At 42.1% G+C, this 12,951-nt stretch overlaps 1 protein-coding gene across 1 annotated transcript; it reads right to left on the minus strand.

Moving 5' to 3' along the window:
• Positions 1–12,657, minus strand: slc2a1a (solute carrier family 2 member 1a). The gene is made up of 10 exons (XM_076991963.1): positions 12,330–12,657; positions 9,614–9,709; positions 6,204–6,364; positions 5,854–6,094; positions 5,590–5,752; positions 4,247–4,434; positions 3,944–4,048; positions 3,615–3,716; positions 2,872–3,075; positions 1–2,780 (listed from the first exon to the last, which is right to left on the minus strand). The coding sequence occupies exons 1-10, from the start codon at positions 12,345–12,347 to the stop codon at positions 2,580–2,582; spliced, it is 1,479 nt and encodes a 492-aa protein (XP_076848078.1). The 5' UTR covers positions 12,348–12,657; the 3' UTR covers positions 1–2,579.
• Positions 12,658–12,951: the final 294 nt, after the last annotated feature.

Consider the following 12,951-nt stretch of genomic DNA (forward strand, 5'->3'; position numbering starts at 1 on the left):
GCATGTAAAAAGCTGTAATGTGATGCTACATTTGATCCATTACAGGCAAACAAGAGATTAAACATGAACGTTAGTGAGTAAACCAACAAGGTTTACTTATGATTTTATAATGATTGGTGAATACTCTGAAATACTTCAAGTATAATTCAGATAAAAAATATGATAATATATTCGGGTGGGTCTACATGGCCATCTGAACCTGAAACTGGATTGTGTTAGGAAACAGTTGTATACCATATTGGAAGCTTTGTGAGGAACATGTTGTGCCTTTTTAATGCAATAATCTGTTGTTAACCAAGGGAACGTTTAAGGACAAAATTACAAAAATGGTGCTCTGTCAAAAAATGCCATTTCATGCCTCATTGGGACATTTACCCCTTTCATAATTCTAACACAAAAATAATCTCTACCCATTTTATTAACCACAAGAATATACATTATTTGACTGTTTTTAACTCTTCATATTTTAGCAATACTGCAAATATGATAGTTTAAATATTCTAATCAGTCTATACCAGTGTTTAGACCACATCTTAATATATTTATGTTGGTCATACAAAAACTCACAATGAATGTGAAAACAAAAATGTTAAATGCATTAATTCACAACACACACACACACACACACACACGCACACGCACACACCTACGTATCTATGTACGCATGTTACGTTATGCACGATGATAATAGGCTATGCTAATTATGTGCAATAAATAAACAAAGATAGCTAACAGTCAAAGCAATCTTCCAATAAAAATATTTTAAATATATTTTATATATTTTTATATATATTTTTTTAAATATATTTTATTTAAATATATATTTTATGTATTCATTTCTAAAATAACTAAAATAATTATGCTAAAGTGACATTACAAAGATAAGAGAAAAGGGTTTTGATAATTAAAAGAAAAGAGGGGAAAACTTTTCTACTTTATCATGAAGAACCCAAGATTAGGTTCTCCCTACAGGTTTTATGCAAGGCTCTTACTGCAAGAATAATCATTATATAAACAGCCAGCATTTATTACCAGTCATTTAATATTGTCAAAAGTTTTATCTAATGTACAATATGTTTAAATTTATTTGTATAAGTATTATTAAGATCAAATTCAAATATAAATATAAAGTTTCCAGGACAGACATATTTTCAGCTTGAACAGAAATCAGTGAAGATAAAAGAGAGATAGTGATGTTCTCAAGGTCAGGGGTGAAAGACACTCTCAAGGTCAGTGTTTTACAGGTTAAAGCAGCACGCTTGAGAAGTTATTAACTTGTCCCAGTCTGTTCTACAGTTGTAGAAGTCATTGCCTTATGCAACACAATCTAAATAAAACTTAGATCTTCAGACATTATTTAAATGGTGTGGTATAAATGGTAGTGTGGTTTACCGGTCTTCTCACAGCTTTAATTGATATACTCTTTTCAATATATGTTCAATGGAACAACAGAGTCGCTCCTAAGCAGAAGAGACCAGTGAAGGAGCAACTCATCAACTCTTAAGAAATACAGAACTGAGAGAATACTTTCAAAACAGACATGTATAAAAGACATATATGAATAAGTCAACTTTGCTGGGTAGTCAGTCATAGGTTTGCTAGTTTGCTGACACTGCCCCCTGCTGGAGATAAACATTTGAATAGTTGTGAGAAAAGGTTTTAAAAATATCTAGATTTTTTTCTACAGAAACCAATGTAATGTATAAAATCTTTAATTAATTACTCTTTAAAACAGCGAAGGGTCTTCTCTCAAATGTATGAAACCCACCAGGGTGTTCCACAGTGCTAATGTAACAGACTGAGAATAATAAAGGATCTCTGTTATCTAACTTTATAACCTGGATTACTTAAATCATCGAGGAACCAAAGAACATCAGGCTGTATCAGTAAATACAACATGTGAATGTTATGAAGAGACTAGGCCATGATAAAAATTCCAAACACAGTTGTTGTAAACCAACAGCAGAATGTCTTCAGCATGAATGAATGGATGAATGTCTATTTTAAAAAGGCCAAGTGGTAAAGTCAGTCTCATTGAAATGCTATGGCATGACATGCTAACGACATTACATAAAATAGAGCAGTAGTGAACAAAGAATTGGGCCATAGTCTGGGCAGAGGTTACTACCAATAGAGCAGGGTCACACACTTATTCTATCATGAATCATGTCTAAACTCCAGACTTGGGATGTAGTTCTAAATCTTAAGGCATATTATTCCATAACTACTGTGAGTTATTCCATAACTACATCGAAACTAATATGCATGATATATATGAGTGAAGAATGAGAAACTGGACTAACTGGTTGGATGATGGAGGGTAAGAGGTTAACTATGTGTTCAATAAAGCTATGGCACGATAAAATACTCTGGATGTTTGTTAAATAAGGATTTATATATTATTACGGTAGTTATTAAATATTAGCTTACACTTTAAGAATTTTTTTTTTGAAAATCCAGATAATCCCCATGACTCCCCAAGATACACAACAAGATTGCCTTACATTCTGTAGTATCACATCTGAGATTTACGGACAGCCACTTGATCAGTCTATACGATCTGTGTGGAAGTAAAAGGCTCAAAGCTGCGAGTCGGACCCCAGTACATTGAGCTGATCTGGGGAATATTTCTGCCCTGCAGAGCCCGTGGTGTGGCGGAAGCCAGCCGCAATCTCGTCAAACGTCCGTCCCTTGGTCTCAGGCACCTTGAAGTAGGTGAAGACGAAGAACATGACCAGCAAGACCGCGAAGATGATGAAGACATAGGGGCCCGTCAGTTGCTGAGAACAGAGAACAAAAAGAACAGGATGGTGAGATCAAGAAAAACAAATTAAGAAAACGGCGTTAGGAATAGCGTGGTTCGTATCGTACCTCTACATACTGGAAGCACATTCCTACTATGAAGTTTGCGGTCCAGTTGGAGAAACCAGCCACAGCGAAGGCGGACGGTCGGGGTCCTTGACTGAAGAGCTCGGCCACGATGAACCACGGAATAGGGCCCGGGCCGATCTCAAAGAACGCCACGAATATGAAGATGGCCGTAATGCTGATGTAGGAGAGTCCTTGAAATCGATCCTGGACAGCATTGCAGGAACATAAATACACTGAAGGCAAACAGTGCGTCTGTAAACAGTTTGTTTGTAAACTGCACAAGGCCTTTTAACATATGTTTTGTGAATTTTTTTTAGAATGCTAGAAATTTGTGAATTTTTGCGATAGTTGTATGCTTTCAATCTTATTTTCACTTGATTTTCCTACCCAATGACATCATGAAAATGTTTTTAAACAACTGAGCCAGGCCAAGGTATGTAATGTTCATCATTTGTGTTGTGTTTTTGAAAATCATCAATCACAATTGCTTTACATTTGCTGTAAATATTTTACTCGTTCAGGATACTTAAGAAGAGAAATTCTATAAGACCCTAACCGATGTATGCCCTCACTCATGGATCACACTTGCATGCATGATGAAAGACTGCTGCTTGATTTCTGATGTTTGTAACTTGCAGTTCATGATATTTATATGTTGCACTACAAGCTTGCCTGTTTCTGCTTGTAAACTATATGAATTCAAACATCAACAAATAGGGCATTAAAAAGTAGGATACACTCACTGTCAGAGCCATGGAGAGGGTCATGCAGAGAGCAGACCCAGCCATGCCCATCAGCCCGAGGAGGTGCAGAGATCTTCTTCCTGCTCTCTCTACCACGAAGAGCTGCAGATGTTGGGTCAGGTAAGTTAAAAACAGGTGACGCACTGGTGATGTAGTAGCAAAACACATTCACGCCTAAAGCCGGAAACCGTTTCAATAAAACAATGTCTTCAATGATGCCCAATGATGTAAACAAAACAGTGTGCACATATAGTCACACTAGCCTTGAAGAAACATTGAAAGCTGTCAGATTTGCAGTTAACGGCAGCAAAAACAGAGATGCAACTTACAGACACTACAGTGAATACGGTATTCACAACTCCAGCGCCGATGGTGGCATAAACAGGTTGGTTCACTCCCGCTTTCTCGAATATGCTTGTGGAGTAATAAAAAACCTGGGACAGTCAAATAGCAAAAGCAGTTCCTGAATTGTTAAAAAAAATTTCAATAAACTCCTCACAGAGGCACTTTTGGCATCCTGGAGGCAGCCACAACTTTTAAAATCCAACATGGTGCGACCAAGCACTCCTGTTCCCTTTAGTCAAACGTCTGAAGCACGAGGCCAAGCTGAACGCACGAATGTGCGAACTCACAGCGTTAATCCCGGAGAGCTGCTGCGAGAGTTGCAACATGACGGCGATGAGGAGAGGCTGGCGATACAGCGGCGAGCGGAACAGGTCCAGAATCGTCACCTTCTTCTCCCTCATCATCTGCCGGCTCTCCTCCTTCATCTCCTGGATGTCCGTTCCCACGTCTTCTGTGCCGCGCAACTTCTTCAGAACTGAAGGAACACCGAGCGGTTACGCACCGCCACTCGGCGGCTAAAGGTGAAGTCACCTGAGGTCTGCGTGGGTGGCGGTTGTGAGTGGGGGTGTGTGGTTGTGAGTGGGGGTGTGTGGTTGTGGGTGGGGGTGTGTGGTTGTGAGTGGGGGTGTGTGGTTGTGGGTGGGGGTGTGTGGTTGTGACTGGGGGTGTGTGGTTGTGAGTGGGGGTGTGAGTGGGGGTGTGTGGTTGTGAGTGGGGGTGTGTGGTTGTGAGTGTGGTTGTGAGTGGGGGTGTGTGGTTGTGAGTGGGGGTGTGTGGTTGTGGGTGGGGGTGTGTGGTTGTGAGTGGGGGTGTGTGGTTGTGAGTGTGGTTGTGAGTGGGGGAGTGTGGTTGTGAGTGGGGGTGTGTGGTTGTGAGTGGGGGTGTGTGGTTGTGAGTGGGGGAGTGTGGTTGTGAGTGGGGGTGTGTGGTTGTGAGTGGGGGTGTGTGGTTGTGGGTGGGGGTGTGTGGTTGTGACTGGGGGTGTGTGGTTGTGAGTGTGGTTGTGAGTGGGGGTGTGTGGTTGTGGGTGGGGGTGTGTGGTTGCGACTGGGGGTGTGTGGTTGTGACTGGGGGTGTGTGGTTGTGAGTGTGGTTGTGAGTGGGGGTGTGTGGTTGTGGGTGGGGGTGTGTGGTTGTGGGTGGGGGTGTGTGGTTGTGACTGGGGGTGTGTGGTTGTGAGTGTGGTTGTGAGTGGGGGTGTGTGGTTGTGGGTGGGGGTGTGTGGTTGTGACTGGGGGTGTGTGGTTGTGAGTGTGGTTGTGAGTGGGGGTGTGTGGTTGTGGGTGGGGGTGTGTGGTTGTGGGTGGGGGTGTGTGGTTGTGACTGGGGGTGTGTGGTTGTGACTGGGGGTGTGTGGTTGTGAGTGGGGGTGTGTGGTTGTGACTGGGGGTGTGTGGTTGTGAGTGTGGTTGTGAGTGGGGGTGTGTGGTTGTGGGTGGGGGTGTGTGGTTGTGAGTGGGGGTGTGTGGTTGTGGGTGGGGGTGTGTGGTTGTGAGTGGGGGAGTGTGGTTGTGAGTGGGGGTGTGTGGTTGTGGGTGGGGGTGTGTGGTTGTGGGTGGGGGTGTGTGGTTGTGACTGGGGGTGTGTGGTTGTGAGTGGGGGAGTGTTTGGTGGCTTTAGGGGCTCTCACCGCTCTTGGCTTTGTTCTCCTCATTCTGGTTGATGAGCAGGAATCTGGGGCTCTCGGGACAGAAGGGCAGCAGGGCACACTGAGCCAGGGCCGGGATGCAGGTGAAACCCAGCAGGAACGGCCACATGGAAGCTGTTCCCATGATGGTGTCAATACCAAAGATCTGCAAGTCAAGGAAGACATGATTAAACGATCTAGACAAACCATAGCAAGATCAGTGTGAGTAACATTTAACAGTGTTTAATGCCAAGTGCACCTTATTACCTGTGCTATCAGGATGCCTGTGACGATGCCCAGTTGGTGTAGAGTGCCCAGTGCTCCACGCAGAGAAGTTGGAGCAATTTCACCAATATACATTGGCACAAAGCCAGTGGACAGGCCCGAGTAAACACCCACGACCAGCCGTCCCACAATCAACATCTCCCATGATGCGGCCAGTTTCGAGAAGCCCATCAATGCAGCTGCTATAAACGCCAGGACATTAACAAGGAGCATCGAGTTCCTCCTGCAGATGGATCCAGGAAAAAGGGAACGGAGCGCAGTGTTATGCCACGGAGAACAAAACGCTTGCATGTGGATTTCAGCAAACCTGTGCTGGGGTGTCGGAAGGCTACCTGCCCAGGCGGTTGACAAAGAGTCCTACAGAGAAGGAGCCGAAGATTCCTCCCACAGAGAAGATGGAGACAGACAGGGCCCACAGACTTGTGAGGGAGCTTGCAGGAATGTTCTGCGAGTAGCGGGCGATCCATGTCTCATTGAGGAAGCTCTTAATGATCTAGAAGGGAGAATAATGAAAGAAGAACAATCGTGTACCTACAAATGATATAGAATAACGGCAGGTATTTCATGTACACACCTCTCAGCTCTTACACTGGCTGATTTTGGACTCCATTCCCCACAATCCACCTGCCAGCAGCTCTCCCCATCAATCAGCCTACATTGTCCAATCGTCACACGCTTCCTAGATCCGCCTCTCCATCATTGATCCGTCACCTGCTCCTCGTTTGCTAGCCCCTATTTAAACCCGCTTGTGTCTCTTGGACCACAATCTATGTGTACTGAGTGTTATTTCTATCTGTCTCCATGGTTACCTATCTGCTTTGCTTCCTGGATTTCAGATCTGCTCAATCCTTGTCTGGGGTGTTTGCTTAGGTGGACTGATTAGCAGCCTTGAGTAATTTGGATTGCTTCTCCTTTTACCCCTTTGAGTGTTCCCCTTATTCTGGTAGTCCTCACTAGCTCCTGATCACTAGGACTCCATACTTATAGGCTATCAATGAAACTAAAGACCTGGTTATTATCTCTAAGCGTCTGGTTCTGTGTCCGTTTGTTACATTAACATATTTTGTGAAGTCAAAGAATGATTAATGCTACAGATAACATTAATTTATAAGACATTTATGGCATTCATTTAACAGTTTTTTAATCAGTTTGTGGACACAAGGAGTTATATCTATACCTGCAGTTTAGGGTTGCCACCTAGGTCTGACAAAAAACAAGGACACTGTCATACTGACACAGGGTGGCGAGTGTAATCTGTTGACGGGGGGGCGGCGAACGTAAGTTTTTGAGCGGGGGGGCGAACGTAAAATGTTACCGGAGGGGTTTAAAATAGTCACAGCGAGAAAAAAACACAGATTTAAAGTGTGCAGAAACAGTCTGAATCGTGGTTTGAACTAACCTAGTTTTTTGCCAGGACCGAATATTAAAAAGAAGAAAAACCGGGACAAACCGGGACAGCCCGGTAAAACCGGGACAGGCACGTAAAAACCGGGACAGGTGGCAACACTACTGCAGTTATTGGATCTATGATAGCGCTAAACTTAGTCCTGACCCTAACTTATTTCCAGATTCTTCCAAGTGCTCAATCAGTCCATTGTGTGATAGGACTGGACTTGGTACTCCTGCTCTATTAGAACTTCAGCCACACTATTGTATTCTCATTCACTCACTCCCTCCCTCTCTCTCTCTCTCTCTCTCTCTCTCTCTCTCTCTCTCTCTCTCTCTCTCTCTCGCGTACACACACACACACACACACACACACACACACACACACACACACACACACACACACACAGTTTCTGTACAGATTATGAACATGGGTCAGGGTGACACTGATACATATTTGAGGTTTTACTGGACAGTGTGCACATATCAGCATCAGACCAGATGCAGACAAAAAAAGTTTGAGGAGACTTTGATGATAGAACCACAAGCCACAAACAGAGAAGAGAAAACTCACAGCCTCACTGTTGGTTTTCTCTGACTCATCATGGCACCAATTTAGTAGTCTTAGGAACTGCTGTTCTTTACCATAGTTCTTTGTAATCTCTTTATAATCCCATACATTCGGGCATTCTGTCTAAGCAGCCTGAACCTGCTGTATATGTTTATTTCTATCAAGTATCTTGTTTGATATTTACCCGTTTCATGATTTCATATTCAGCCTGTTTTTCTGCATAGTGTTATCTTGCCTGTTCCTGTTACCTGATATCTAGTTCAACAGCTTTGGAAAGGTCTGCCCAGCAGGTGTATCCTGTCTCCCAGAGTTACACAAACACACAGTCGCCATATGGCGAAAATCAAAGTGACAATTGGTTTACTTAAACTATATTAACAGGATAGAATCATTTAAAGGTTTCCTAACTGTGACCTACTAAATTTCAAAGGTCACATCACAGTATTCTCTAGCTAAATGAACTATCTGCTTTCCTGGTGAGAGACTAGGGACCACACAGCAATCCTAATCTTAATCTGCACACATTTGCAGCATAGATGTGTACTTGGCCACAGCATAACTGTCACGTTGAGGACCCCGGCCCCTCCCTTTTGGGCGTGTGTAAACGTTGTCCACGTGCTTTGTCTGCGTCAGCGGAACTTCGTGGTGATGGCTATGTTGTGTGAATAATGTGTCTCACCTGTGAATCGTCTCGTAATCACGTGGGGCTAATGTGGTCTGTCTATTTAATGTGCGCTCGCGCAGTGTCCTGTGCTCGTCGTTGTCTGAGTCTACACGTTTTGTGTTCAATGTACATGTTTCTCATGCGCTGATTGCGCAACACAATATATCAGTAAAGTGACGTTTGCTGAAACTGGAGGATTCTGTGTCTCGTCCTTCTCGACGCAACCATCGTCACAATAACAACAACTCACCTTCAGACCTGAGAGGCAATCTATTGGTACGGGAACTATTATTAGCTGTGATTACTGTTAAAGAGATCATTAAAAGCAGGGCGATGTCCCAAAGACATGCACACGAAAAAAACCAAAAAAAAAAAACCATTGTGAATCTGTTGTTACTATATCAATTTCTACAAAACAAAGCGCACCATGGACTGTCCCCTTACACTGTGCACATTTCAATAATTGTCTAATTTTTGTGTTTTTAATTTTTTCTTGTAATTTAAACACTTAATTCAAGTGTTTTTCTTGTCATTTATCAGTTAGTCCATCGGCGCAGATGTAAATTCTGAAGTGAGGGGGACCAAGCTGTACAATATATACGTTTATGCTTGTAGATGCTAGATTTCGGATGGGGTCAATATAAATCGGGAGGGGACATGTCCCCCCTGTCCCCAGTGCCATCTGCGCCCCTGAGTTAGTCTATATAGTATCAGACCTGTCTAGGCAGTTAACCATGTTTGGGATGGAAAGGAGACTTTAACCAACATGATAAGGACCTCTTGTCAGGCAGGGCCTGTCTATTATTAGATTGCTCTTCACAGATGCCTTTTAACAGAAAGTGGAGGATGGGTTTGTTTCGCTTGGTGGACACATAGTGAGGGGATATTAGGGAGGTGTAAAAGTGGTCACAGTGCAGCAGGACTATTTCCGGGCAAAATATTAGCGTGCAGTGATGTAATGTATAATGATGCAATGTGGAATCAGACCCTTCCATTCTGGGGAAGGAAATAAACTTTTCAAACTGAGTCCTAGACAAATTTCATACATTACTATAATCAAACACCATTTTACAATGATCATAAAAAGCTCTGTATTAGAACTGCGTGGGCAGTCTCCTGACCTTCTCCGGTGCATTGATGACTCCTGTGTTGTAGCCGAACTGCAGCGAACCAATCACAGCTGTGCCCACAGCCAGCATCAGCTGCATCGTCACCGTCTGCATAGAAATAAAAAAGAAGACAGCAAATTATTTCAGTCTTCAGTTAAAGAGTTTTACTTTACAAGTATTACTTTACAAGTATTACAGATTCAAACAAACCATTTCTGGGCCACATGTAAACACTGATAATGTGTGAGCAGATGTATTAGGGCTCACACATGCACCGCGTTAGCTGTAGCTTAATCCGCTGTGTGAATTTGTTGGCAACGGTGATGCATAATCTGTGGATTAACAGTTGTATGAAAATAACAACGTATTTAAATATACGATTTTAGTTATACTGAGGAACTGTAGAAATAAAGTACAGACTAGATTTGTTGATCTTTTGAGTTGTTCTACTGGAACGTATTTGTGTGTGTTTGTCTCATCACAGATCACCTGTCTGTAAATACTTCCTGGTGTTAGTTAATCTTGTCTCCTCGTGATCAGTGTTTCATCGCCATGGCATCGCGCCGATGTGTTGACATCCTTTTAGTTGACGTCCTTTTTGTTTAGTGTGTGCTCAACTGTTATTATTAAAGCCTTGCACACTTGTTATGAGCGTATGAGCGTATTCAACAAATCAAGTTTTTCAGAGCATATACTGTATGCATGTAGCTGATAGTAAGACTACTATGTGCATGACTTCACGTTTTTTTTTTCATTGTGGGCATGAAAGAGAACACGGACCACTGAGCTCATTCTTAGTACCAGACAATATTACATATTGTTCCTCTCTGGTATTTCAGAGGGTCTTCCTACGTTAATCAGGAAAGCCAGTCATCCTCATGGTCTACTCTAAACAGTGGGATCTGGGCCTGGCTGAACTCACACAAGCTCGTAAACAACAGTGAGGGCAAGAGTAATTATTCTGACCTCCACCCACACAATCCACAAGGAGCTTTTGTGTAAGACATGCATTCCATCCTGAGTTGCTGTGTTTTGGTGACGGCAGCCTAATGTATTCTAGGCCAGTAAGCTAGCTGTCCATGGCACAGTACAGCTTCAAGCACCATGGCCCGGACCACTGCACTGCACAAACTGCTCTGGTTTAACATGGCTAATATCACAAAACCTGCAATAGAAGCAACTGGCCAACTCTGAGCTGTTATATTATGGATGATGTTTTTAAATTGTAGCCTATTTTCTCCTCACTGTGGAAGTGCTACATATTTACAAACTCTTCAAGCCAGGCATTCTGAGGACAGTGAACTTCATCAATACCATAATTTGTCAGATACCAAATGCCTTGTCACGCTAACTACAGTCTCCCAATTACTTGTACCAGTGAACCTTCAATAGCTTTAACTTAATCGTGATGAAAATGACAAAAACGTACACAGTCATTATCATAATGCAAACGCCCAAATGTGTTAATCATCAGACAATTAGATTGTCTTTGCTGCTTAAAGGTCTAATTTGACCATAAAGTGATTTCCACAAAAATGAGACTATCGCTTCTTTACATTATGAGAGAAGACATCAATATATTGCCACCACCTTTCTAGCTTAGACAGGAACATGCAGTCATTCCTAAACTTCAAGACAGGGTCTGTTAGTGAGAGGTCCGAACACACAGTGAGACTCACGTGAGCAGCTTTAGCTGGCCTTCTCCTGACCCCCCCTCCCTGAACCACCCCAGCCAGCGTCTACCTCCTGACTCATATTAGGGACGCAGTAATCGCAGACCTTTGATTTCAGGGCTCTAGAACGCTGGTGGCTCTCATGCCACACGTGTTGCATAACAGCAAACTGTATGCTGCATCCCAGCTGTAATAATAATGTACTGAGTGACTGTCAGTGGTTTCTGAGTGACTGTCAGTGGTTTCTGAGTGACTGTCAGTGGTTTCTGAGTGACTGTCAGTGGTGGGGACACACCAAGACTGAAGCATCTTTGAAGTCACAAACCCGCCCCTGGTATTATGTGATCATATGATTTTACACAATGCATGACTGCTAACAGTGTCATTGTGATTGATGGATCTGGTAGAGGAATTCTAGGGCACAACAGAATAAACTAATAAACTGATAAATTGATGGATAGAAGTAAAATAAAGTGTTTTCCAACATCACCAGTTACACACTTACGAAATGAAACTAAATTTAACTGTAGTATAAGAAGCAGGAAAAGTTTTAAAAATTGAATTACTGAAAGCTATGTTGTGCAAATAAGTTAGAGTTAGGGGGTTAGAGTTAAGAGGGTTAATAAGTGTATTTATCCAGTGTATTTATCCATTTATCATTACACATCTATATGCTTATAGTAAACATGGTAAAGGTAGTACAAATAAATAAGATACTTATTTTCTGAAGAGCCATGAACTGCCACGCACCTATTTGTGAAATATCAGTCAAACATGTGTTGTGAAAAGCGCTATATAAATATATTTGATTTGATTCATATACGAGTTTTAACGTGGTATACTCGTTAGAGATAAAATATCAGAGTCTTTATAAAATACATGTTTATACATATAAAATAAAACTCACGTTTATTATTTTACGTTTATTATTTTATAAACACATAGTTTCTTGCTATGGCAAATAGCCTATGTTTATGTGTGTAGTATAAGCGCGTAACATTCATTTTTCAAAGATACGCCTTAAGATATGTAAGGATGAACCATACGTTGATTACCTTTCTGTTAGAATCCATGTATGCGCTGTTTATCGGATAAAGATGAATCCTTTACTTTGATGTAAATTCAGATTTTCGTTGGGTAGAATAACAACGTCGCACTGTGCACTTAAACTAAGACCGTCATAGTATTTCAGTTCACCGTTCATACATTTCAGTTCACCGTTCAATAGTCGCCCCGAAACTATTTCTTAGACCTGTTGATAGGTCTGTCTGCGCATCTGAAGCAGGTGATAATTCCTAATACCAATACGGGAGTAAGACGGTTAATATAGTCCCCCACTCGTGCTGTGATTGGCTAGATTTGCCAAGGTGTGTGAAAAGTCAAGCAGTGGCCGCTCTGACAGGCGCGCTGTGTCCAGCCAGTCTGTTGATGCAATCTTGACTGTTCGCGTTGTGTGTGTGTGTGTGTGTGTGTGTGTGTGTGTGTGTGTGTGTGTGTGTGTGTGTGTGTAAAACATTTAAATAATGTAATAATTAATATATTAATATAATGATAATGTTATTAATAATAATGTAATATTAAATCAACTTTAAATTTAAATATATTAAATTCATCAGTTTGTTACCAAAGTTACCAAAGGACCCCACCAAAGGAAACTCTTTATACCTAGAGGATGTT

Source organism: Brachyhypopomus gauderio, unplaced genomic scaffold (genome assembly GCF_052324685.1).
Source record: "Brachyhypopomus gauderio isolate BG-103 unplaced genomic scaffold, BGAUD_0.2 sc88, whole genome shotgun sequence".
NCBI lineage: Eukaryota > Metazoa > Chordata > Actinopteri > Gymnotiformes > Hypopomidae > Brachyhypopomus > Brachyhypopomus gauderio.

Bases quoted from the DNA above. Each gene is read 5' to 3' on its own strand.
- slc2a1a (XM_076991963.1), bottom strand. The intron at 5,753-5,853 runs GTAATAAGGTGC...CTTGACTTGCAG, and splicing joins CAGGCATCCTGATAGCACAG to ATCTTTGGTATTGACACCAT. The intron at 4,049-4,246 runs GTGAGTTCGCAC...TGACTGTCCCAG, and splicing joins AGCTCTCCGGGATTAACGCT to GTTTTTTATTACTCCACAAG.